The sequence below is a fragment of the Salmo salar genome, chromosome ssa20 (assembly GCF_905237065.1).
Source record: "Salmo salar chromosome ssa20, Ssal_v3.1, whole genome shotgun sequence".
Classification (NCBI taxonomy): Eukaryota; Metazoa; Chordata; class Actinopteri; order Salmoniformes; family Salmonidae; genus Salmo; species Salmo salar.
This window is the reverse complement of record NC_059461.1, coordinates 29,305,565-29,333,388: the sequence shown is the minus strand read 5'-3', so window position 1 is coordinate 29,333,388 and position 27,824 is coordinate 29,305,565. Positions and strand designations below refer to the sequence as shown.

The following is a 27,824-nucleotide window of genomic DNA, read 5'->3' as shown; positions in this document are numbered from 1 at the left end:
AGAGAGGAGGGTAGGGTGGGAGAGATAGGAAGGTAGGATGGGAGAGAGAGGAAGGTAGGATGGGGAGAGAGGAGGGAAGGGTGGGAGAGGAGAGTAGGATGGGGAGAGGAGGGAAGGTTTGGGAGAGAGGAGGGTAGGATGGGGAGAGGAGGGTAGGTTTGGGAGAGAGGAGGGTAGGATGGGGAGAGAGCAGGGTATGAGAAAGAAGGTTGAAAACAACTAGGAAATACTGATTTGATTTATCAACACTGGGATAATGGATGAAACTTAATGCTTTAACATGCTTTAAAAGGCTAGAGCAGAGTGATAGCAGCTAACATCAAATATGGGATTCAATGGAACTGGATTTGCATCTGACTGACTGGTGGTAATAAAGGGGTTGTGGGTCAGGATTAGAGGTCAGGACGTTATCCGATTATTGGTTTATGATTAATTTCATTTCTCTCCACCTGATCACAGATCAATATGGAGAATACATATGAATCTTCACTGCTCCATGGTTTAGTTCACCATCAGACCCTCTTCTGAAATCACACAAACGCCTGTCATCTACATCACAGGAACTTTGATCGGGGATGCTTGGTGACATACTCAGACTGGCGTGTGTGTGTGTGTGTGTGTGTGTGTTTGTGCAGTATCTGATTACCACCTACAGATTGATGACAGTTCAGTTCTACAGTCAATCAGGACTGGTTGGCTTAACCTACAGTAGCTTAACATAACTTGTATATAACATACATTGTTGATATATAAAAGGACTAAATCAAAACACACGTCCATTATGAGAACATGCTAATGCTTACTAAATAGGAACAGAAAGAGAAACAGAAAAACATATACTGCAGTTTTATAAAAACAAACTCAGGGACCAAACAGCAACAGCACCAGTTCAGGCAGCAGCTGCCTCTCCTCTCCTCCATCTGTAGATCTAACAGAAGACGGAGTAGACTGTGTAGAGAGGGGCGGGCAGGCCTCATGGAGGGGGTTATGGGTAAAGGGCGTCTGTAGAGGAGCTACAGAGCTACAGTACGTTGGGAAGGCCGGACGGACCAGAGTTCTGAGAATCAGATGGGGTGGTGCTGTCTGAGTCAGGCACCGGGTGGAGAGACATACTCTCTGTCTGTCTCCTCTCTAGTCCCCCTTGGTCAGCAGGTCTTCTATGTAGGCATCCAGTTCATCGTCTGTGTTTATGTCAATGTCCTACAGAAGGGAAGGAGAGACATTAGTATTCAGTGTGTGTTATCTCGTATCTTTTCTGTAGCAAAGCTTCGATGTTGCTGTGTGTTTGTGTCTTACCTCCTGTACTTTCTGCAGCAGTTGTACAATGTTTGTTCGTAGTTTCTGTAGCTTTTCGTCTGCCTCCCTGAGTTTGGTCTCAGCGCTGCTACTCTTTTCCTCCACAGCTTTGGCTCTGGCATCAGCTCTGCTCTGGTACGAGTTACACAAAGACTGGAGACCCAGCTCATACTGCTGGAAATACTCTTTCTGCAGAAACACATGCACACAGGTCAGATACATACACAGACATTGCTCTGGTATGAATTACATGATATGACTGTCTACAATGACTGCAGCAGGCTAGACTCCAGGGTCGGACTCGAGAAGACATGGGTTAGAGGTCAGGAGTTAAAGGTCAGTCTCACCATAGGGAAGGCCACTAGCTCCTCTGCAGTCATGCTGTTGACATCTTCCTTCGGGATCCGGAAATCAGGAGGGAAGAAATAACGCAGCACTGTCCTGAAGAGATCACACACCAACAATTATAGCTATGACATCCCCTTTGAAAAAAGGGAATTAGAGGCCAAAATCCAACAGTTCTGACTCAATGACAGAGCATTGGGTGATCATGGTTACCTCATCATGGTGACCAGGTTGTCAGTCACCTCTCGACTGGTTCCTGGTTGGGTGGTGTCAGGTTCCATGGGGGGGGGGCCTTTCTCAGTCCCCTCCCCTTGCTGTGTGTCAGGGGTCTGGGAGAGGGGAGAGGGCGGTCGCATCAACCTCACCTCCTCACTGCCTTTGAAAACCCTAATAACAACAACAATACATTATATACCAACAACAACCTCACCTCCTCACTGCCTTTGAATACCCTAATAACAACAACAATACATTATATACCAACAACAACCTCACCTCCTCACTGCCTTTGAATACCCTAACAACAACAACAATAAATTATATACTAACAACAACCTCACCTCCTCACTGCCTTTGAATACCCTAACAACAACAACAATAAATTATATACTAACAACAACCTCACCTCCTCACTGCCTTTGAAACCCTAACAACAACAACAATAAATTATATACTAACAACAACCTCCCCTCCTCACTGCCTTTGAATACCCTAATAACAACAACAATACATTATATACCAACAACAACCTCTATACATCAATGATGTCGCTCTTGCTGCTGGTGATTCTCTGATCCACCTCTACGCAGACGATACCATTCTGTATACTTCTGGCCCTTTGGACACTGTGTTAACTAACCTCCAGACAAGCTTCAATGCCATTCAACTCTCCTTCTGTGGCCTCCAACTGCTCTTAAATACAAGTAAAACTAAATGCATGCTCTTCAACCGATCGCTGCCCACACCTGCCCATTATCACTACTCTGGACGGTTCTGACTTAGAATATGTGGACAACTTCAAATACCTAGGTGTCTGGTTAGACTGTAAACTCTCCTTACAGACTCACATTAAGCATCTCCAATCCAAAATTAAATCTAGAATCGGCATCCTATTTCGCAATAAAGCATCCTTCACTCATGCTGCCAAACATACCCTCGTAAAACTGACTATCCTACCAATCCTTGACTTCGGCGATGTCATTTACAAAATAGCCTTCAATACTCTACTCAGCAAACTGGATGTAGTCTATCACAGTGCCATCCGTTTTGTCACCAAAGCCCCATATACTAGCCACCACCGCGATCTGTATGCTCTCGTCGGCTGGCATGTGCTTCATATTCGTCAAACCCACTGGCTCCAGGTCATCTATAAGTCTTTGCTAGGTAAAGCCCCGGCTTATCTCAGCTCACTGGTCTCCATAGCAACACCCACCCGTAGCACGCGCTCCAGCAGGTATATTTCACTGGTCACCCCCAAAGCCAATTCCTACTTTGGGCGCCTTTCCTTCCAGTTCTCTGCTGCCAATGACTGGAACGAATTGCAAAAATCACTGAAGCTGGAGACTCATATCTCCCTCACTAACTTTAAGCACCAGCTGTCAGAGCAGCTTACAGATCATTGCACCTGTACAGTCGTGGCCAAAAGTTTTGAGAATGACACAAATATTAATTTTCACAAAGTTTGCTGCTTCAGTGTCTTTAGATATTTTTGTCAGATGTTACTATGGGATACTGAAGTATAATTACAAGCATTTCATAAGTGTCAAACGCTTTTATTGACAATTACATGAAGTTGATGCAAAGAGTCAATATTTGCAGTGTTGACCCTTCTTTTTCAAGACCTCTGCAATCCGCCCTGGCATGCTGTCAATGAACTTCTGGGCCACATCCTGACTGATGGCAGCCCATTCTTGCATAATCAATGCTTGAGTTTGTCATAATTTGTGGGTTTTTGTTTGTCCACCCGCCGCTCGAGGATTGAGCACAAGTTCTCAATGGGATTAAGGTCTGGGGAGTTTCCTGGCCATGGACCCAAAATATCGATGTTTTGTTCCCTGAGCCACTTAGTTATCACTTTTGCCTTATGGCAAGGTGCTCCATCATGCTGGAAAAGGCATTGTTGGTCACCAAACTGTTCCTGGATGGTTGGGAGAAGTTGCTCTCGGAGGATGTGTTGGTATCATTCTTTATTCATCATGGCTGTGTTCTTAGGCAAAACTGTGAGTGAGCCCACTCCCTTGGCTGAGAAGCAACCCCACACATGAATGGTCTCAGGATGCTTTACTGTTGGCATGACACAGGACTGATGGTAGCGCTCACCTTGTCTTCTCCGGACAAGCTTTTTTCCGGATGCCCCAAACAATCGGAAAGGGGATTCATCAGAGAAAATGACTTTACCCCAGTCCTCAGCAATCCAATCCCTGTACCTTTTGCAGAATATCAGTCTGTCTCTGATGTTTTTCCTGGAGAGAAGTGGCTTCTTTGCTGCCCTTCTTGACACCAGGCCATCCTCCAAAAGTCTTCGTCACACTGTGCATGCAGATGCACTCACACCTGCCTGCTACCATTCCTGAGCAAGCTCTGTACTGGTGGTGCCCTGATCCCGCAGCTGAATCAACTTTAGGAGACGGTCCTGGCGCTTACTGGACTTTCTTGGGCGCCCTGAAGCCTTCTTCTCAACAATTGAACCGCTCTCCTTGAAGTTCTTGATGATCCGATAAATGGTTGATTTAGGTGCAATCTTACTGGCAGCAATATCCTTGCCTGTGAAGCCCTTTTTGTGCAAAGCAATGATGACACCACATGTTTCCTTGCAGGTAACCATGGTTGACAGAGGAAGAACAATGATTCCAAGCACCACCCTCCTTTTGAAGCTTCCAGTCTGTTATTCGAACTCAATCAGCATGACAGAGTGATCTCCAGCCTTGTCCTCGTCAACACTCACACCTGTGTTAACGAGAGAATCACTGACATGATGTCAGCTGGTCCTTTTGCCATCATACAAACTGAGGCAGCAGACTTTGTGAAAATTAATATTTGTGTCATTCTCAAAACTTTTGGCCATGACTGTACATAGCCCATCTGTAAATAGCCCACCCAACTACCTCATCCCCTTATTGTTATTTTTTTTTTGTTGCTCTTTTGCACCCCAGTATCTGTACTTGCGCATTCATCTTCTGCACATCTATCACTCCAGTGTTTAATTGCTAAATTGTAATTATTTCGCCACTATGGCCTATTTATTGCCTTACCTCCCTAATCTTACCTCATTTGCACACACTGTATATAGACTTTTCTATTGTGTTATTAACTGTATGTTTGTTTATTCCATGTGTAACTCTGTGTTGTTGTTTGTGTCGCGCTTTATCTTGGCCAGGTCGCAGTTGTAAATGAGAACTTGTTCTCAACTAGTTTACCTGGTTAAATAATGGTGAAAAAATAAATAAAATAAAAACCTCCTCACTGCCTTTGAAAACCCTAAAAACTACAACAATAAATTATATACTAACAACAACCTCACCTCCTCACTGCCTTTAACCATCATAATAACACCCCAAAACTCCTGAGAACACGAAGTCATCAAATCAATACACAAATAAACATTTGGAAATGACCCAGAAACTGGCACACCACAGGCTACTGGTATAGCACATACACAAACGTAAGAGAACAGAGCACCGACACGGTGAGTTGGTGCGCCTACCATCGGTCCTTTGGGGTGGATCTGGGGACGTAGTCAAACTTCACCTTCCAGCGAACGCTCTGCTTACTGGTTTCCACAGCAACAACTTTGCCTGTGAACCATTCCTTATTCACACGCACCTCCACCAACAGACCCTTATCTACAGGATACAACACATAGAAGTTTTATGAAGCATTGTCCTGAAACTGAATTCAGGCTTGGCTGAACTGCTTTCAATGGGGAAAGATTGCGTCCGTGATATTCTGTGAAACGGTCACTTTCCCGTGTGGACCTATTGCTAATCGGAAATCTTCTTGGCCAATCAAAATGTATGGCTGGAACTGTCATCAATAATTGAATAAATCACCTTTCTGAGCATTCTTCAGTTCATTTTCTGGGTCCTCATTCTCTGTGCTGTCTGTCACCTGAAAGCACACACACAGAAAACACAATGTTCAAACTAACAGTAAGTGTAAGGAAATACCAGGAAGAGTGGTGTGTTATTGTACTGTGAGAAAAGACAGAGCAGGAGAGAAAAAAAGCAGCAGGGGAACAGCATACAACCAATTCCATTTATAGTAGTTAAGAGACAGACAGGACCCATTCTATTTATAGTAGAGTTAAGAGACAGACAGGTCCCATTCTATTTATAGTAGAGTTAGGAGACAGACAGGACCCATTCCATTTATAGTAGAGTTAGAAGACAGACAGGACCCATTCTATTTATAGTAGAGTTAGAAGACAGACAGGACCCATTCTATTTAGAGTAGAGTTAGGAGACAGACAGGACCCATTCTATTTATAGTAGAGTTAGAAGACAGACAGGACCCATTCTATTTAGAGTAGAGTTAGGAGACAGACAGGACCCATTCCATTTAGAGTAGAGTTAGGAGACAGACAGGACCCATTCTATTTATAGTAGAGTTAAGAGACAGACAGGACCCATTCTATTTATAGTAGAGTTAGAAGACAGACAGGACCCATTCTATTTAGAGTAGAGTTAGGAGACAGACAGGACCCATTCCATTTAGAGTAGAGTTAGGAGACAGACAGGACCCATTCTATTTATAGTAGAGTTAGGAGACAGACAGGACCCATTCTATTTATAGTAGAGTTAGGAGACAGACAGGACCCATTCTATTTGGTGTAGTTAGGAGACAAACAGGACCCATTCTATTTGGTGTAGTTAGGAGACAAACAGGACCCATTCTATTTAGAGTAGAGTTAGGAGACAGACAGGACCCATTCTATTTGGTGTAGTTAGGAGACAAACAGGACCCATTCTATTTGGTGTAGTTAGGAGACAAACAGGACCCATTCTATTTAGAGTAGAGTTAGGAGACAGACAGGACCCATTCTATTTGGTGTAGTTAGGAGACAAACAGGACCCATTCTATTTGGTGTAGTTAGGAGACAAACAGGACCCATTCTATTTGGTGTAGTTAGGAGACAAACAGGACCCATTCTATTTAGAGTAGAGTTAGGAGACAAACAGGACCCATTCTATTTGGTGTAGTTAGGAGACAAACAGGACCCATTCTATTTAGAGTAGAGTTAGGAGACAAACAGGACCCATTCTATTTGGTGTAGTTAGGAGACAAACAGGACCCATTCTATTTAGAGTAGAGTTAGGAGACAGACAGGACCCATTCTATTTGGTGTAGTTAGGAGACAAGGATAGGACCCATTCTATTAAGAGTAGAGTTAGGAGACAAACCTGACCCATTATATTATGATTAGAGTTAGGAGACAAGGATAGGACACATTCGATTAAGAGTAGAGTTAGGAGACAGATAGGACCCATTCCATTTAGTGTACAATTGCGAGAGAAGGGTATGATCCATTCTATTATGATTAGAGTTAAGAGAGGATAGGGCCGATTCCATTATGAGTAGAGAAGGTAAGTGTAGCCTCTTTCTCCGTGGCAGATGGGTACCTTGGCTCTAGGGGGGGTGGGGATGGGTTTAGCCAGGGATGGTGTTGCGGGGGGCAGCCGTGTTGCCATGATAGCGCTCCTCTTCTCAGGCGGCGGGGGTTTGGTGCTGGGTGGGGGGGTATGGACCTGCAGGGTTCGATGACATCTGGGTCAACAGTACAGTGGCCTGACTTCTGGACTGCTCCATGTGTTAGTCTATTGTTCTTCATACATCACCTCTCCTCTTTCAAAAGAACCATTGTCTGTTTCTACCTCCAAAAGATCTCTCCCCCTCTCTGTACCTAACATCATCTCTCCGTCCTGACTCGTTTTAAGGGGACATCTTTCTGCCTGTCCTCTTCCTCCAAACATCTCCTTTTCCCTTTTCTCTGTTCCCTCTAACAAATTCAGTGCTTCCCTCTGTCTGTGTGATATGTTGTATAGAAATACGCTATAGATTGACACTGTGATAGTCTGAGCAGTGAAAGTGTGTGTGTGTGTGTGTGTGTGTGTGTGTGTGTGTGTGTGTGTGTGTGAGAGAGCGATCGAGTGAGAAAGACTGTACCTCTGTCACTTTTCCCCGTTTGAGTGGCGCTTTCTCAACAGCTTTCCCACGATTCCCCACTGCAGTTGCCATCTTGGATTTCTTGGGCTGAGGCTCCTCCTCCTCACTGTCATCCTCGCTGTCGTCCTCGTCTTCCTCCTCTTTTTCCTCCTCCTCCTCCTCCTCTTCACTCTCCTCCTGCTCCATCACTTTCTTGCGCTGGCTGCTAGCAGATGTGGTTGCTTTGCCAGGAGACAATTTGGCTGGAGTCTGTAGAAACACCATAGATATTACTGCTACTGCTAAGGGACAATAGATATGAACAGCTATTATGTAAATATCTGCTTCAACCATTAACATATACCCTTATATTTGATAAAGGACAGCTTAAAAACACAACACACTAACCCGTGAGGTACGGCTTGAAGGGGTGGGTTTGGCAGGGACTTTGGCTGGAGTTTTGGGGGCGGGCTTTGCTGGGGCGGATGACTGCTTCGCTGCAGCTCTGGATTGGTCAACTCTGGGTGCCGGGGGAGGGGCAGCAGGCCGGGTGGTCGGTCGAGGGGAATTTGTGGGTTTGCGGTTGAGGGCTGGGGGCTGGCTGGGGGCGTTCTTGAGGAGGGCGGGGAGAGGGGGGGAGCGAGGGCGTGACACACGCTCTGACGACCTGGTTCCCTAAGAAACAGAGAAAACAGGAGACGCATTATATTCAGATAATCAGGGAGACAGTGTGTGTGTGTGTGTGTGTGTGTGTGTGTGTGTGTGTGTGTGTGTGTGTGTGTGTGTGTGTAACCGGTAGAGCAGGGTTCCCCAACTGGCAGCCCGAAGGCCGAATTTGGTCCCCCAAGTTTTCTGAGTTAAGAATATTGTTGGACAGAACACTAAAAACACCAGAAAAATCAGCTCCAACTTATTTTAATTTGAAGTATTTCCATGCATAATAGAGATACACTACATGACCAAAAGTATGTGGGCACCACTTCAAATTAGTGGATTCAGCTATTTCAGCCACACCCGTTGCTGGCAGGTGTATAAAATCGAGCACACAGCCATGCAATCGCCATAGAGAAACATTGGCAGTAGAATGGCCTTACTGAAGAGCTCAGTGACTTTCAACGTAGCACCGTCATACGATACTAACTTCAACAAGCAGCTGCACACAAGCCTAAGATCATCATGCACAATGCCAAACGTCGACTGGAGTGGTGTAAAGCTCGCCGCCATTGGACTCTGCAGCAGTGGAAACACGTTCTCTGGAGTGATGAATCAAGCTTCACCATCTGGCAGTCAGACGGACTAGTATGGGTTTGGCGGATGCCAGGAGAACGCTACCTGCCCCAATGCATAGTGCAAACTGTAAAGTTTGGTGGAGGAGGACTGGTCTGGGGCTGTTTTTCATTGTTTGGCTAGGCCCCTTAGTTCCAGTGAAGGGAAATATTAACGCCATAGCATACAATGACATTCTAGATGATTCTTTGCTTCCAACTTTGTGGCAACAGTTTGGGGAAGACCCTTTCCTGTTTCAGCATGAGATCTGCCCCCGTGCACAAAGTAAGGTCCATACAGAAAAGGTTTGTCGAGATTGGTGTGAAAGAACTTGGCTGGCATGCACACAGCCCTGACCTCAACCCCATCGAACACCTTTGGGATGAATTGGAACACCGACTGCCATGTAGTATATATGTGATCATATACTTACATTTTGTAAGGTTTGAAATTATTATGTTTTGTGAAATATTATTTTAGTTTGGGCTTCTGGCGGTCAATTAGCAGACTACAAATGATTTCTAATTATGTTCCGGCCCCTTGACCATCAGCTCAATAAAAGAGAATCTAGTTGATGATTCCTGGGGTAGAGGGTAAGTATGTCTGTATGACTGTGTGTGTGTGTTTACCTGTAGAGGGGGAGTATGTGTGTGACTGTGTGTGTGGGTACCTGGGAGGAACTCTCATTTATGGGTCTCATGCTGACGTCCAGAGGTAACTTCTTCACATCTGCTGCTGATCTGATGGTGCTGGTTTTCTGCAGAACATCTAGTTTCTCCTGCTGCTGTCTGATCTTCTCTGTCAGTTCTTTCTGTTTGTCCTCGGCCGTCTGCCTGTCCTTCTTCAGAACCCCACACGGAAGGTTCTGTTTTTGCTCCGCCGCGTCACACCTACAACACACACAAACAAGATATTGGTGATATATTTGGTGTCCCTGCGGGTGTGTGTGTCGGTGTGTGTGTGTGTGTGTGTGTGTGTGTGTGTGTGTGTGTACCTGTCCTGAGTGCTGTCAGGGTTCATCAGACACACCCAGCTGTCCGGGTAACGTTTATCCACCGCATCCATCTGGAATGGCAGAGTCCTCCACTTCAGACATTTATCTACAGATAGAGAGGGAGAGAATAACATCAGAGTCCTCCACTTCAGACATTTATCTACAGATAGAGAGGGAGAGAATAACATCAGAGTCCTCCACTTCAGACATTTATCTACAGATAGAGAGGGAGAGAATAACATCAGAGTCCTCCACTTCAGACATTTATCTACAGATAGAGAGGGAGAGAATAACATCAGAGTCCTCCACTTCAGACATTTATCTACAGATAGAGAGGGAGAGAATAACATCAGAGTCCTCCACTTCAGACATTTATCTACAGATAGAGAGGGAGAGAATAACATCAGAGTCCTCCACTTCAGACATTTATCTACAGATAGAGAGGGAGAGAATAACATCAGAGCTTGTTTGTTTGCGTTTGTTCGTGTGTGTGTGTGTGTGTGTGTGTGTGTGTGTGAGACTCAACACGTTAAGAGTGAGCAGTGTCTCTGTGAGTGTACAACTCACCACACTGTATGGTGAGGGGTATCTCCATGGCGCGGCGTCTCTTGTACCTCTGCTCTGGCGAGGGGAGCGAGGACCAGCTGGCAGACAGGTACCCAAACTCATCCCAGAACTTCACTATGCCCTTCTGAGCTAAAAGAGGGAAAAGCAGAAACATATGGACTAGGGATGTCTCAGAAACGATACAACCGCATAACTGAGTCTTTCTATAAACTAGGGTACCAGTGAGCATTTCTTGTAGTGGACATCTGTTTGGAGCTGTTACAAAGTCATGAATAATCATTTGCAATTTGTCCCCACGTTAAGAAATAGCGGGGGAACACCGATACATTCAATATAATTCATTAGTTGAATCAAAACCTATGTTTAAACCCATTCTCATACTTGGCGTCTCCACAGATTTGGAAAAGATTGTGTGACATAAAACACTACCTTTCTTTCCTTACATTTATGATACGGTTTGTTGTTATAACATATACTAAGCATTTAACAATTGAATTACACAATGACCTTGATCCTGTGAAATTCCTGGATATTGCTGTCGGACTCTCTTTTTGTATGGAGATCTCGGAAGTGTTCTGTAACCTCGTAACATTCCGTATCTCCCTATATTACAGTGTGAAAACAGTTTTCATGGGCACACATCTCGATTGCAAAATCCAATACTTTAAAACAGAAAGAGTAACTTTAATGATTAATAAAACAAAAATCGATACGTCATTAACAGGGTTGTAAAATAATTATGCATAAGTTGTTTGATGAACCCTTGATGTCTAGCTGTTTAGTTACGTGGGGACATTACTGAGCAACATCAGCTGATTCAGGAAAGGATTTTCTGAATGACTGTCAAGTGATGAAGAGCTGGCGTGATACTGCACGCCATTTAACAACAGCCGAAGTGCAGAGGAACTGGAGAATTGACAGAACATTTTGGTGTCTGTTACAGCGATCAAGATAATAAGCCTGCTTTGTGGACAACATTAAATCAAGATTTCTGAGGTAAGATTACGGTCCGTGTACGTTTTGATCGTTTGCTTTCCAAGTTAAAACAGAGCAAACGGGAATGTGAAAACAGCCTGTTTATTTGTTTTTGCATATAAAACCAAAAAAACACAATGTTTTATTTCGATGTTCAAATGTGGGTAGGGGTTAAATGTGGAATGCCTGGTCAAGTGCACAGCCAACACTTCCTGTCCTTTCAAAGCAGGTCACCCTTCTATACATCTATTATCTATTCATTAATAGCTGCCCGTACCGTTCCACAGTGCCAATATAAGGTAAGAGTTCTCAATTTCTACATAAGACTGTGTATTAATGAACTGCTGATACTGTAAATGGTTAGCTGACTGATATAACCTAGCTACCATGGGTAATCTTATTAAATGATGCTATACAGCCAAAACAACAGTATCTATTGCTAGACTAGAGATATGCCCTAGCTATAGTTAGTCAGTGGTTGCACATCTAACTAGCTGAAATTAAGCAAGGGTGTGAATAGTAGATATGTAAATATATCCTTTCAGTGATTCCAGCAGGTCTCCAGCTACCCAGACCTGTCTGATCAGCCTAGTAGGGTGTCGTGGGTGTGTCCAGCTTACACCTGTGCAAATCTGTGTGTATATAGCAATGGAATGAAACATCCAACCAATGCCTCAAGTGTAGTGCTATAGGTCCAACTCACACCTGGAGGGTTGTAGGGTCCTGTCCAGACACAACCCCTAGCCCCTACCCCTAGACACTGTGGAGATCTGAGAGAATTGGACAGGTGCAAGCAATCCTGCCAAAATTCAACCAAGCCTATCAGAGGTTAAGGTTGACCTCTCACATGTCACCACCCATCAATCCCTCTGAGATCTCCACAAGTGTCTAGACTCTGGGCAGTAGGGGCTAGGGGTTGTTTCTGACAAGGCCATTGGTATTATTGTAGCTCAGTCAGTCAGTCTGGTACTGTCAAAAATTCTTAATAGCTGTCAAATACTTGCTTTCTCTGTCCTTAGGAGAATCTCAATTGCATTTCCTTGATTCATTGCATCCTCTCTCATCTCCTTATCAAAACCCATTGAATGATAAGGTCAGAGGTCCCTACCCTTTCACCTTCTTATCCAATGGGTTTTGAGAAGGAGGCAAGGAGAAAGGAAGTGAGGAATGAAGGAAATGCAATTAAGATTCTTCCCTTGTTCCCTCCATTCCTCACCTCCCTCTCAAAGCACATTGGGGGAGAGGAGGGAAGGTTCTTCCCCTCGGGCTCCAATGCACTTTCAAGGACAGGCAAGGAGTGGAGGAAACAAGGACAGAGGAAGCAAGAAAGTGATGTCTAGTTCACACACACTTGCTTGAAGAGTTTAAGGATAATGATTTCGTTATTGGTTAATATTATTATTGTTAGAACCCATTGTATTATATTACTATACTGCTCAAAAAAATAAAGGGAACACTTAAACAACACAATGTAACTCCAAGTCAATCACACTTCTGTGAAATCAAACTGTCCACTTAGGAAGCAACACTGATTGACAATAAATTTCACATGCTGTTGTGCAAATGGAATAGACAACAGGTGGAAATTATAGGCAATTAGCAAGACACCCCCAATAAAGGAGTGTTTCTGCAGGTGGTGACCACAGACCACTTCTCAGTTCCTATGCTTCCTGGCTGATGTTTTGGTCACTTTTGAATGCTGGCGGTGCTTTCACTCTAGTGGTAGCATGAGACGGAGTCTACAACCCACACAAGTGGCTCAGGTAGTGCAGCTCATCCAGGATGGCACATCAATGCGAGCTGTGGCAAGAAGGTTTGCTGTGTCTGTCAGCGTAGTGTCCAGAGCATGGAGGCGCTACCAGGAGACAGGCCAGTACATCAGGAGACGTGGAGGAGGCCGTAGGAGGGCAACAACCCAGCAGCAGGACCGCTACCTCCGCCTTTGTGCAAGGAGGAGCAGGAGGAGCACTGCCAGAGCCCTGCAAAATGACCTCCAGCAGGCCACAAATGTGCATGTGTCTGCTCAAACGGTCAGAAACAGACTCCATGAGGGTGGTATGAGGGCCCGACGTCCACAGGTGGGGGTTGTGCTTACAGCCCAACACTGTGCAGGACGTTTGGCATTTGCCAGAGAACACCAAGAGTGGCAAATTCGCCACTGTGCTCCTCACAGATGAAAGCAGGTTCACACTGAGCACGTGACAGACGTGACAGAGTCTGGAGACGCCGTGGAGAACGTTCTGCTGCCTGCAACATCCTCCAGCATGACCGGTTTGGCGGTGGGTCAGTCATGGTGTGGGGTGGCATTTCTTTGGGGGCCGCACAGCCCTACATGTGCTCGCCAGAGGTAGCCTGACTGCCATTAGGTACCGAGATGAGATCCTCAGACCCCTTGTGAGACCATATGCTGGTGCGGTTGGCCCTGGGTTCCTCCTAATGCAAGACAATGCTAGACCTCATGTGGCTGGAGTGTGTCAGCAGTTCCTGCAAGAGGAAGGCATTGATGCTATGGACTGGCCCGCCCGTTCCCCAGACCTGAATCCAATTGAGCACATCTGGGACATCATGTCTCGCTCCATCCACCAACGCCACGTTGCACCACAGACTGTCCAGGAGTTGGCGGATGCTTTAGTCCAGGTCTGGGAGGAGATCCCTCAGGAGACCATCCGCCACCTCATCAGGAGCATGCCCAGGCGTTGTAGGGAGGTCATACAGGCACGTGGAGGCCACACACACTACTGAGCCTCATTTTGACTTGTTTTAAGGACATTACATCAAAGTTGGATCAGCCTGTAGTGTGGTTTTCCACTTTAATTTTGAGTGTGACTCCATAAATTGGATTTCTGTTGATTATTTTTGTGTGATTTTGTTGTCAGCACATTCAACTATGTAAAGAAAAAAGTATTTAATAAGATTATTTCATTCATTCAGATCTAGGATGTGTTATTTTAGTGTTCCCTTTATTTTTTTGAGCAGTGTATATTACATTTTTATTTAACCATTTTGAAATTTTGACCCGGATGTCACACATTGGCCTCTTAATTTATAGAACGACCCAACTATGCTCATGAACAGTAGTGTGTCTCTTACTAGAGCTATTCACCTGATTAAATAGTTACATTGTTTTTCTACGATCTGCTTATTTAGCCTACCAAACAATCTGCCTGCATTCTCCACTGTCCCTCTAATGTTGCATCCTTGACATAGAAGGGGCATGGTATGCTACTTAAGTAGGGGTGAACTGTTTTGACTGTACTCATTTATGAACACTTTGAAAACACTATCAAGCCGTTAACTTACAATGTCAGTTGTATACTATTGAAAAGCAGAGAATGTCAACGTTCTAATGCTAGAATTACCGTAATGTATTGTTACCCTGAAGCCTAATTCATCTCTGATTAACCACTACTATGGTTATGTACAGTGCCTTCAGAAAGTATTCACAGTCAGCAACTTTTCCCACATGTTGTTGTGTTACAGCCTGAATTTAAACTGTATTACATTTACATTTTTTCCCCCACTGGCCTACACACAATACCCCATAATGTCAAAGCTGAATTATTTTTTATTTTTTACAAATTAATAAAAAATGAAAAGCTGAAATGACTTCAACCCCTTTGTTAAGGCAAGCCTAAATAAGTTCAGGAGTAAAAATGTGCTTAACAAGTCACAGAAGTTGCATGGACTCGCTGTGTTGAACATTATTTTTGAATGACTACCTCATCTCTATAACCCACACATACAGATAATTGTAAGGGCCCTCAGTCAAACAGTGAATTTCAAACACAGATTTAACCACAAAGACCAAGGAGGTTTTCCAGTGCCTTGCAAAGTAGGGCACCTATTGGTAGATGTGTAAAAAAACACAAAGAAAACAGACATTGAATATCCCTTTGAGCATGGTGAAGTTATTAATTACACTTTGAATGGTGTATCAATACACCCAATTACTACAAAGATATAAGTGTCCTTCCTAACTGTTGCCGGAGAAGAGGCCATGAGGCCAATTCAATGGTGACTTAAAACAGTTACAGAGACGAAAGGCTGTGATAGGAGAAAACTGAGGATGGATCAACAACATTGAAGTTACTCAACAATACTAACCTAAATTGACAGTGAAAAGAAGGAAGCATGTACAGAATAAAATATTCTAAAACATGCATCCTGTTTGCAAAACAAGGTATTAAAGTAATACTGCAAAAAATGTGGCAAAGCAATTCACTTTTTGTTCTGAATACAAGACGACGTTGAATCTTCCTGAGTGTCCTCATTACAGTTGGCTTAAATCTATGGCAAGACTTGAAAATGGCTGTCTAGCAATGTTCAACAACCAACTTGACAAAGCTGGAATCATTTTTAAAGAATAATGTGCAAATATTGAACAATCCAGGTGTGCAAAGCTCTTAAGAGACTTACCCAGAAAGATACAGTTGTAATCGCTGCCAAAGGTGATTCTAACATACATTGACTCAGGTGTGTGAATACTTATGTAAATTAGATTTCTGTATTTCATTTTCAATACATTTGCAAAAATTTCTAAAAACATGTTTTCACTTTGTCATTATGGGGTATTGTGTGTAGACGGGTGAGAGAATTATTATTTTTTAAATCAATTTTGAATTAAGGCTGTAACACAACAAAAAGGGGAATAAGTTAAGAAGTGTGAATACTTTCTGAAGGCACCGTGTACGTTAAGTGTGTTACCTATGTTGCTGTCCTTCCAGTACTGGGCTAGGTGTTCTCCCATGGCTCTCAGAAGGTGTCTGTATTCTTTAGCGTCCGCAAAGTCCTGCTTGTTGTGAGTGGGCTCCAGAACCAGGTATGGGACATCTACTACCCCCACAACACCTCCACACGCCCTGCACACACACACACACACACATCATTAGAAAGCATTTCTGGTCATCACACTGGTCACAGACGATAGTCAATAAGAAAGGAGTGTGTGTTACTCACATTCCTCCCTCCAGCTGAGGTCCAGTCTTCTCATACATCTTGATGAGGCGAGAGCAGTTATACACAAACATCCCGTCCAGGTCTCTCTGCTCAATGTTCACCCCAAAGATAAAACTCAGCTCCTTTGGGTCCTTCAACGCTCTGGGGGAGGGAGAGAGAGAGGTGTTAAAGTTGTATAGTTTGCCTTAACTTTAGTTTGTTTATAAAGTTAGTTTGTAAAGTTTAATATTTTGACTGACTTCTGTTTGGACTCCTGAATCTTCTTCTTCACCTCTGCCTCCCGGCGAAGCATCATGGCCCCCTCCTGAGCCTTACGCAACATGACCTGGAGGAGACAGAGACAGAGTCAGACTATTGGGTCAAGATATTGTTCATCTTGCAGAATGGTGTGCGTATGTTGGTTCTTACCCGTGATTCTCTAGACATGTCGTCTCCCAGTTTGATCTCCAGAGACAGACTTTTGCTCTCTGCCTCCCGAGCCTTCTCTTCAGCTGGAAAACACACACACACACACACACACACACACACACACACACACACACACACACACACACACACACACACACACACACACACACACACACAGTCAGTGGGGGTAGTAGGTTCTAAAGGCAGACCTGGTTCTCTCTGTGTGTGTGTGTGTGTGTGTGTGTGTGTGTGTGTGTGTGTGTGTGTGTGTGTGTGTGTGTGTGTGTGTGTACCTTGCCTATCTTGGCCAGGTAATCTGTGTGTGTATGTGTGTGTGCACACATGCGTGGATATGGGAAACTCACCTAACTTAGCGAGGTGATCAGCCTTTTTTACTTCCTGCTCAGCGCGGGTTTTGAATCGAGTCGATGTGTATTTATATACCCTGAGACAGAAAGACCCACACTTAGCTGAATAGACAAACAGGATTTAGAGATTCCTGCCTAGAGAGATCTCGCTCTCTCTCAAAAGTATGTGGACACCTGCTCGTCGAACATCTCATTCCAAAATCAAGGGCATGAACACTAGATGGTGGAACATTGTTGCGGGGAATTTCTTCCATTCAGCCACAAGAGCATTAGTGAGGTCGGGCACTAATGTTAGATGATTAGGCCTGGCTCGCAGTTGGTGTCCAAAATTAATCCCAAAGGTGTTCGATGGGGTTGATTTAGGGCTCTGTGCAGGCCAGTCAAGTTCTGCCATACCGATCGAAGTGCCTTCCCCAAACTGTTGCCACAAAGTTGGAAGCACAGAACCGTCTAGAATGTCATTGTATGCTGTAGCGTTAAGATTTCCCTTCACTAGAAGTAAGGGGTCTAGCATGTACCATGAAAAACATCCCCAAACCATTATTCCTCCTCCACCAAACTTTACAGTTGGCACTATGCATTTCGGGTAAGTAGCGTTCTTCTGGCATACCCAAACCCAGATTTGTCCGTCAGACTGCCAGATGGTGAAGCGTGATTCATCACTCCAGAGAACATGTTTCCACTGCTCCAGAGTCCAATGGTGGCGAGCTTTACACCACTCCAGCTGACGATTGCGCATGGTCATCTTAGGCTTTTGTGTGGCTGCTCGGGAATGGAAACACATTTATTAAGTTCTCAACGAACAGTTCTTGTGCTGACGTTCCTTCCAGAGGCAGTTTGGAACTTGGTAGAGTGTTGCAACCGAGGAAGACGGTTGTCCTCGATTAGTTGAGGTCAGGGGTTTGTGGAGGCCAGGTTATCTGATGCAGCACTCCATCACTCTCCATCTTGGTCAAATAGCCCTTACACAGCCTGGAGGTGTGTTGGGTCATTGTCCTGTTGAAAAACAAATGATAGACCCACTAAGTCCAAACCAGATGGTGTATCGCTGCAGAATGCTGGTTAAGTGTGCCTTGAATTCAAAATAAATCACAGTGTCATCAGCAAAGCACCCCCACACCATCACACCTCCTCCTCCATGCTTTACGGTGGGAAATACACATGCGGAGATCATCCGTTCACCCACACCGCGTCTCACAAAGACATGGCGGTTGGAACCAAAAATCTCCAATTTGGACTCCAGACCAAATTACAAATTTCCACCGGTCTATTGTCCATTGCTCATGTTTCTTGGCCCAAGCAAGTCTCTTCTTCTTACTGGTGTCCTTTAGCTGTGGTTTCTTTACAGCAATTCACCCCACGAAGGCCTGATTCACACAGTCTCCTCTGAACAGTTGATTTTGAGAACTCTGTGAAGCATTTATTTGGGCTGCAATTTCTGAGTCTGGTAACTCCAATGAACTTATCCTCTACAGCAGAGGTAACTCTGGGTCTTCAATTCCTGTGGCGGTCCTCATGAGAACCAGTTTCATCATAGCGCTTGATGGTTTTTGCGACTGCACTTGAAGAAACTTTCAAAGTTCTTGAAATTTTCCGTATTGACTGACCTTCATGTCTTGAAGTAATAACGGACTGTCGTTTCTCTTTGCTTATTTGAGCTGTTCTTGCCATAATATGGACTGGGTCTTTTACCAAATAGGGCTATCTTCTGTATACCACCCCTACCTTCTCACAACACAACTGATTGGCTCAAACGCATTAAGGAAAGAAATTCCACAAATTAACTTTTAACAAGGCACACCTGTTAATTGAAATGCATTCCAGGTGACTACCTCATGAAGCTGGTTGGGAGAATGCCAAAAGTGTGCAAAGCTGTCATCAAGACAAAGGGTGGCTACTTTGAAGAATCTAAAATATATTTTGATTTGTTAAACACTTTTTTGGTTACTACATGATTCCATATGTGTTATTTCATAGTGTTGATGTCTACACTATTATTCTACATTGTAGAAAATAGTAAAAATAAAGAAAAACCCTTGAATGAGTAGGTGTGTCCAAACTTTTGACTGGTACTGTGTGTATATACATATACAGTTGAAGTCGGAAGTTTACATACACTTAGGTTGGAGTCATTAAAACTCATTTTTCAACCACTCCACAAATTTCTTGTTAACAAACTATAGTTTTGGCAAGTCGGTTAGGACATCTACTTTGTGCATGACACAAGTAATTTTTCAAACAATTGTTTACAGACAGATTATTTCACTTATAATTCACTGTATCACAATTCCAGTGGGTCAGAAGTTTACATACACTAAGTTGACTGTGCCTTTAGACAGCTTGGAAATTTCCAGAAAATTATGTAATGGCTTTAGAAGCTTCTGATAGGCTAATTTACATAATTTGAGTCAATTGGAGGTGTACCTGTGGATGTATTTCAAGGCTACCTTCAAACTCAGTGCCTCTTTGCTTGACATCATGGGAAAATCAATAGAAATAAGCAAAGACCACAGAAAAATGATTGGAGACCTCCACAAGTCTCGTTCATCCTTGTGAGCGATTTCCAAATGCCTGAAGGTACCACGTTCATCTGTACAAACAATAGTACGCAAGTATAAACACCATGGGACCACGCAGCCGTCACACCACTCAGGAAGGAGACGCGTTCTGTCTCCTAGAGATGAGTGTACTTTGGTGCGAAAAGTGCAAATCAATCCCAGAACAACCGCAAAGGACCATGTGAAGATGCTGGAGGAAACAGGTACAAAAGTATCTATATCCACAGTAAAACGAGTCCTATATCGACATAACCTGAAAGGCCGCTCAGCAAGGAAGAAGCCACTGCTCCAAAACCGCCATAAAAAAGCCAAACTACGGTTTGCAACTGCACATGGGGACAAAGATCGTACTTTTTGGAGAACGCTTGCAAGCCGAAGAACACCATCCCAACCGTGAAGCACGGGGGTGGCAGCATCATGTTGTGGGGGTGCTTTGCTGCAGGAGGGACTGGTGCACTTCACAAAATAGATGGCATCATGGGGCAGGAAAATTATGTGGATATATTGAAGCAACATCTCAAGACATCAGTCAGGAAGTTAAAGCTTGGTCGCAAATCAGTCTTCCAAATGGACAATGACCACAAACATACTTCCAAAGTTGTGGCAAAATGGCTTAAGGACAACAAAGTCAAGGTATTGGAGTGGCCATCACAAAGCCCTGACCTCAATCCTATAGACAATTTGTGGGCAGAACTGAAAAAGCGTGTGAGAGCAAGGAGGCCTACAAACCTGACTCAGTTACACCAGCTCTGTCGGGAGGAATGGGCCAAAATTCACCCAACTTATTGTGGGAAGCTTGTGGAAGGCTATCCGAAACGTTTGGCCCAAGTTAAACAATTTAATGGCAATGCTACCAAATACTAATTGAGTGTATGCAAACTTCTGACCCACTGGGAATGTGATGAAAGAAATAAAAGCTGAAATAAATCACTCTCTCTACTATTATTCTGACATTTCACATTCTTAAAATAAAGTGGTGATCCTAACTGACCTAAGACAGGAATTTTTTTACCAGAGTTAAATGTCAGGAATTGTGAAAAACTAAGTTTAAATGTATTTGGCTAAGGTGTATGTAAACTTCCAACTTCAACTGTATATATATATATTAACCTGGGTTTGTAGAGGCAGCAGGACAGTCTCTTGGTCCTAACTTTGTGTCCCTGTATGAAGATCCTCATCCTGGGGTCGATGTAGAGGACAGCGGCATACGCTCGGAACGACCGACGCTCTGGCTTCCTGTATGAGAGAAGTGATGCAATCAACATAAACACAAAGTCCTAGGTAGTCTTCCGGTGATGTGACACAGAAAAAGCCTTAAATATTTTTATTTGAAACATACTTCCACGCACACACTAGAGGTCTTCAGGGATCCACCTGTATCCCAATACCCAATCCAGGACCCGAGTGGTCTGGTGTTGTAGCTTGCTGTTGTTGTTGGCCAATCATAAATCATCAAAGCAGCAATAGGCTACAGTCATAGAGCCTCAGTGTGTGGCAAAAGTTAGGAGATATCTAATCAATGGAAAATGGAATTAAAATGACGGAATTAAAAGTTAAAGGAGAAGAACAGGCTACAACGACCAAGAGCCAACAGGTAGGCTGCTCCTTAATATTCTGAATGGAGTTGTTGTTATTTGTAACTGTAGGATGAGAAAATGCATGTACTGCAGCCTCAATTAACTTATCGAACTAATGTTAGCTAGCTTGACTAGCATTCTCCTGGTTTGATGCAATCAAGACAGGTGCTACGTAATGATATTTGATGATAAATAACCTAGCTATGGCAGCAAATAGTCTACTATAGTACGAGTTGGCTTGGTTGGTTGCCATCTCTCATCTCTCCTTCCCTCCTCCCCGTTTCACAGTACGGCCCCTCCACCGCCTGCTAGAGCGGCATCTTGACCGCTCTCTCCCTTCTCTCGCGCTTTATCAGTTCCGGTTAATAAAGTAGCTTAAAAAATGACTTTTCTGCTGATTCCCTCACTCGGATCGGATCTAACCAGGTCTATACTGAACGGGTATAGTTATCCTCGGGTTCGTTCATAACAGGTCTCTATTTTAAAAATGTTTTTATGCATATCGTGTCCGGGTGGGAAAGCCCCAGGTCCATTTCGGAACGAGTCCAACTTTTTGGCCCTGTGAAGACCTCTAGCACACACCATACTTACACTCCCTCTGAGGGGGTTCCAGCCATCAGGATATCCTGGTGGTCTGTCTCCACATCCAGCTCTGGCTCTCTGGTGTCCATCAACTTCAGGTTATAGATGATGACCAGAGTACCTACAGACACACGGTTAGGATTATAGATTATCAACTACACATACACACTGACACACACACGCCAACTCAGACACCCACATACAGCCACACGTCTCACCGCTGCTGCCCTCTATCTTGTTGAACTGTTCCATCAGCTGCTGTTCGTTTTTAAAAGGAGAGTATTTGTAGATGAGCTCCGTCTCTATGGCGAACTTCTCAGGGTCGCCTGTGATTGGCTGTCTGGTCAGCAGTTCCCAGGTGGGCAGGGGTACGATCACCTGACGGGGAGACAGATAGACAACCTTAAGATACACACAGACACACTTCCCAAGAGGTGATGTTATGATGATGCAGAGTGTCGTTTCAAATAGCTGGACATAGTAAATCCTCTTTCAGAAAGTCGAAGGCTAACATGATTCACAAAATAAATACACTATTTTTTAAGACACTTGATGTGCGACATCACTGGATGGGAGAGTGCCTGCTGCAGCTGACCCCTCACCTCGTCAAGCCCCTCCTCCTCAAAATAAATACACTATTTTTTAAGACACTTGACATCGCTGGATGGGAGAGTGCCTGCTGCAGCTGACCCCTCACCTCGTCAAGCCCCTCCTCTTCATGGAATGTTCTAGACAGGAACAGGCAGGACAGTGTGTTGTCCTTCTTGGTAAACAGAATAAAGTCTTTCCCAATACGCATGGAACCCCTAGACAAAAACACACACACAAATGATTTGGCTCACTTGGTGAGAGCTTGGTGCTTACAACCCCAAGGTTGCAGGTTCAATTACAGCGGGCATCACATAAAAACACTATAAATGTATGTACAGTAGGTTTCTTTGAATGAAAGTGTCTGCAAAATAGCATTTTTTGATTGTAAGGCAAGATTAAAGAGTTTCCTACGATTTGAGTCCATTCCCATACTGGCCAATGTGAGTGGAATCTGGTGTACGCTTACTGGACTTCCCAAATTGGATCACATGGGTCGCCTCGTCTGAGAGAGAGATAAGAGGGAAATATAACTGTCATATATGGTTGACTGTTGCTTACTATGGTATTTATCATAGCTATATGGATCAACTCGATTACTGTACATGTCTACTCTAGTCATTATCTTTTGAGTGGAACTCACTGGGGTCCATTCCTGTGCCGTCGTCTAAGAAACATAGCATGTAGCCTCCACGCAAGTCTTGTTTCTTCTCTGTTGGCCACGAGGGGAAGCGAGTTTAGACACAGGTTAGAATAGGAGGTGGATGACATCGAAAGCCACACAGGTTAGATACAATAGGGGGAGAGAGAGCCTAACACACAGAACTAGTCCTGACATAATGGCTTTTTCAATAGCGGAAACTATACTTTCTAAAATCAGAACTAGTCAAAGTCTGGGTGTAGCTTATAATTAAAATCCGTAGTCAGGTAATCATTGGCACTCCAGGTATTCTAGATTGTTGATAGGCAGTGTGTGGTATGTATAGTATTGTCAGAGGGGTTATAGGTGAGGAATGTAATGTTTCCGTATATAAACACTGAACAAAAATTATAAAGGCAACATGCAACAATTTCCAAGATTTTACTGAGTTACATTTCATATGATGAAACAAGTCAATTTAAATAAATTCATTAGGCCCTAATCTATGGATTTCCCATGACTGGGAATTACAGATATGCATCTGTTAGTAACAGATACTGTACCTTAAAAGAAACGGGCCTCAGGATCTCGTTACGGTGTTTCTGTGCATTCAAACTGCCATTGATAAAATGCAATTGTGTTTGTTGTCCGTAGCTTATGTCTGCTCATACCATAACCCCACCTCCATCATGGGGCAGTCTGTTCACAACGTTGACATCAGCAAACCACTCGCCCACACAACGCCATACATGGGGTTTGCGGTTTAAAGGCCGGTTGGACATACTGCCAAATTTTCTAAAATGAAGTTGGAGGCGGCTTATGGTAGAGAAATTAACATTCAATTCTCTGGCAACAGCTCTGGTGAAGATTCCTGCAGTCAGCATGTTAATTGCACACTCCCTCAAAACTGTAGACATCTGTGGCATTGTGTTGCATGCCAAAACTGCACATTTTAGAGTGGCTTTTTATTGTCCCCAGTACCTGTGTAATGATCATGCTGTTTAATCGGCATCTTGATATGCCACACCTGTCAGGTGGCTAGATTATCTTGGCAAAGGAGAAATGCTCACTAACAGGAACGTAAACAAATGTGTGCACAAAATTTGAGAGAAACAAGTTTTTTGTGCATATGGAACATTTCTGGGATCTTTTATTTCAGCTCATGAAACATGGGACCAACACTTTACATGTTGCGCTTTTATTTTTGTTCAGTGTATGTAGATTTGTGTCTATGTACCTGTGTATGAGAACCAATATATTTGTGTGTATGCATGTGTGTACCTGTGTAGATGTCAATCCGGGTGGCATTGGCATCCCTGTAGGAGATGATTGGCAGGTGACAGACCAATCAGAAGACAGATAAAAACCAGTGTGGTTAGATGTGGTTCCTAGGCTTTTACCTTTTATTTCAGAATACAGTTAATAATAACACTTATACAAATCCCATAGGTTTAATCCTGGATCAGTTCACTATTGTTTCGCTGCAATTGACCCCTTGTGATTTACTAACACCTACAGATGATGTCCCACATACATACAAACATTTTTGGATGGGTAGAGATAGAAAAGCAGAGAATTGTGGATAACAATAGAGAGAAATGCATCATTGGTACCTGGAGTTGTCCACCAGCTCAGCCAGAGCTCCAAACAGGAACTCATGGGTTGTCCTGGAAACAAATAACCAACCAATCAACCTACAGTTCTGGTCCTTAAAAAGTTCAATTTCCAAAAACGCTTGGCTGAGGTAAGGAGAGTGCATGCGAGCAAGCACAATTGCAAGTCAGTGTAAACAGTGTGTTTAACATGGGGTTTGGGCCCTGTGAGATCATCAGGCCGGGGGTTGGGTAACATCGTGAGAGTTATGGGGTGTGGCCAAATCATTGGTGAAAGTTGACGGGTGGCATAATGGTTAGTGCTATCTAGGATCCTTGGAACATCCCTACCCTAAACCGTTTAAAATTTTAACTTCAATGGGGTGACGTCAGAGTTGGGACGTCCCACGGATACCGTTTATACTTTTCCGTGGATTTGAGTTTTTGTCTGAGATTCTCTACTGGAGTCTCATGTTAATGCACTTGTGTAGCAATGGTGTTCTGATAAACTGAGTAACCTTGCTTGAGTCCTGAAGACACATGCTCCCAGAAATAATGCCAAGGCTTTGACTCAGTCGGCCAACAGGGATGGACAATTCAGGATTGAATGCAGTTTGTATCCTTCATCTTTCGGCCGTTCCGTTAATTTATTCCAGTGAAGGTATCACATCCTTTCATTTTGTTGTTTGAGAGGAATTGCCATAGGGAAGGGTAGAGTTAAGGAAGTATAACCATGGGCATAATGTATAAGAGGCTTTAGGAGGCTAACCTCATTACACCTGCTATAATCTCTATCCTCTCTAAACGTGAGAAAATAAATAAAATACACGCGGGGATATTATTGCTTGCTCTGACAACCCATGAATGTGGTGTTGATTATGTGTTGCCAGAGTTCGACAGCACATGAAGTACAGTATGTGTGTGTTACGCTTCCTCAAATGAAATTCTCTCATTGCCTGCATCATCATCAAACATGAACAGTTGTTCTCTGGTGATGTCATGAGTCCTACATAGTCAGGCAGTATGATTGATAGCCATTTTATGTCAACAGGGCTTCATATGTTCAAGCCCCCAGTGACATAACTTCACGACTTGAGGGGGGAGTGTGATGATCTACAAGTTGCAGCAGCTATTTATGTTGTGCTATTTGGTGGTGTTAGTCTCTCTTTCTCAGCTCATCTTGGCCCTAGTCCAAAGTGCATCTCTCCTGTCCAGATGTCACTCATACCACTGGCCTTCTGAGCCCTTAACTGTCCAACAGTAGTTGTTCATGCAGTGTTTTCAGGGAAGTAACACAAGTTCAGACACAGTGGACAGCTGTCCTGTATCAGCTGAATTCATCAATGACTTGGTTATGTAGGTACCATTAGCAACCATTTGACTTTCTCCTCCTCTGTGTTTTGATCACGAAGGTCTTTCAACCATATGATGCAGCAATATTTTGCTGTAAAAAGGCTTTTTAGCAGTTTATTTTTATGTAGTCTATTCAACCATCTTTTGTGAAATATCTGAAGGCACAATTTTAGTCACTCATGTTTTTGACAGTCAGTGTCCAAGGCATGAAATGTCCTGCTCCATAGTGTGGCCAATCTGTAGATCATTATCACTTGCCAGGCACAATGGCATTCCTCTCCTCTTTACAATGTGCACATTGAAAAAACACTTTCATGTGATGTATTTTTTCACCCCAAAACAGAATTCCCACTGAGTTGAGCGCTGCCCTATGGCAATTTGTGACCTCCATGTGATGTGTAGCAGGAGTGTGATTTTGTGGAGTGTGTAGCTATGTTATGTATTTACCCCAGGCGGTACTTACGAGTTGGTGTGCAGATACTCGAAGGTGAGCTGAGCCCTGTTCAGTGTGCTGTAGTTAGAGTAGGCCATCTCCACTTGCTAAAAGCTATTTCCTGTTCTCTTCCTGGTCTTCTTTCTGACTTCCCTTCAGTCCGGTGTGGCTTTTCAAGAGCTTTATTCAAGAGCTTCATGCACCTACAGAATCACAGCAGCAGTCAGTGCCACTGGTCAACAGTATGAATGGTGTCAAAGACATTATGATGGTGCCTGGAATATAATGAGCTTTCATAAAGAGCAAAGAAGCACAAATACCACTGAAGGAAAAGCATCTAGATATCTGAATAGAGGGAATAAGTCCTGTTGAACAGTATGAGTGTTCAAACTTGAGAATAAGTCTTGTGGTGATTGACAACCTCTGGCAAAACATGATTGGTTAGGAGGGTTTTTTCTAAGAGGTTAAGACATGTTATCACTATCATCACACAGTCTATCTACACACATGCCCCCCTCTGTTTGCTCCCACTCTACAATAAACCATGAGCCAGGTAACCCTCCATTCAAACCGGCCGCCAAGATAACAGCACAAACAGGCCTCCCACGTGAGTCTTATTTGGATCATTCCAGAAGACTCATCTAGGCTAAATCTTGACGTCATTTTATTATCGAGTATTGATGATTAAAGAGACAAGGTCATTGTCAGTGATGGTGAGTTGCAATGTCCAGTAATGCTTTAAAAATGGTTAGTCTACTGACCAAGCTAGTTACTACAGTAGCTAGTAACCGATCCTGGCTGTCTCACATTCACAATCTCTGATAACGTTACCCATCCCCATGTAGCAAGCTAGTTGTGAAAACACATGTAAAGAACATATTAGCGTTTATATTTATCCAATATGCAAACCGTTTAGAGCACCCGCAGCTTCAAATTGAATTTAGGTCCGTGTAAAACATCCGTCGGTTCAGAATGAAGCGATAACTACTGATTTCCGAATAGAACCACACCGCAGGCCGCGAAAACCTCCTCGCCTTTCTCCCCTCCCTCGCGGTCCTGCGCACAGCGGAAAGGCGGGTCCGACGAGTACGCCCGCCTCTACCATGCATCAGAACACCAATAGGAACATATCTGATTTATTTACATTACTCCGATTTGTCAATCTTCGTGCTACTTGCACAGGGG

The 27,824-nt window shown here is 43.8% G+C and overlaps 1 protein-coding gene across 4 annotated transcripts; it reads right to left on the bottom strand.

Moving 5' to 3' along the window:
• Positions 1 to 428: 428 nt before the first annotated feature.
• On the bottom strand, positions 429 to 27,728 carry LOC106580304 (ATPase MORC2A). 4 transcript variants are annotated; one of them, XM_014161161.2, is made up of 27 exons: positions 27,549 to 27,728; positions 26,670 to 26,842; positions 24,875 to 24,928; positions 24,543 to 24,577; positions 23,265 to 23,333; positions 23,036 to 23,126; positions 22,731 to 22,839; positions 22,252 to 22,411; positions 22,043 to 22,154; positions 20,985 to 21,110; positions 17,314 to 17,393; positions 16,949 to 17,031; positions 16,780 to 16,865; positions 16,541 to 16,681; positions 16,289 to 16,443; positions 10,610 to 10,738; positions 10,043 to 10,148; positions 9,719 to 9,938; positions 8,191 to 8,457; positions 7,804 to 8,052; positions 7,260 to 7,385; positions 5,691 to 5,748; positions 5,345 to 5,483; positions 1,855 to 2,028; positions 1,644 to 1,737; positions 1,297 to 1,485; positions 429 to 1,200 (listed from the first exon to the last, which is right to left on the bottom strand). In XM_014161161.2, exons 2-27 carry the CDS (start codon positions 26,735 to 26,737, stop codon positions 1,132 to 1,134), a joined length of 3,189 nt encoding a protein of 1,062 aa, XP_014016636.1. In that variant the 5' UTR covers positions 26,738 to 26,842; positions 27,549 to 27,728; the 3' UTR covers positions 429 to 1,131. The 4 variants fall into 4 exon arrangements, with proteins under 4 accessions (XP_014016636.1, XP_014016638.1, XP_014016639.1 ...); XM_014161163.2 differs by having other exon boundaries at positions 27,628 to 27,725; XM_014161164.2 differs by lacking the exon at positions 7,260 to 7,385.
• Positions 27,729 to 27,824: the final 96 nt, after the last annotated feature.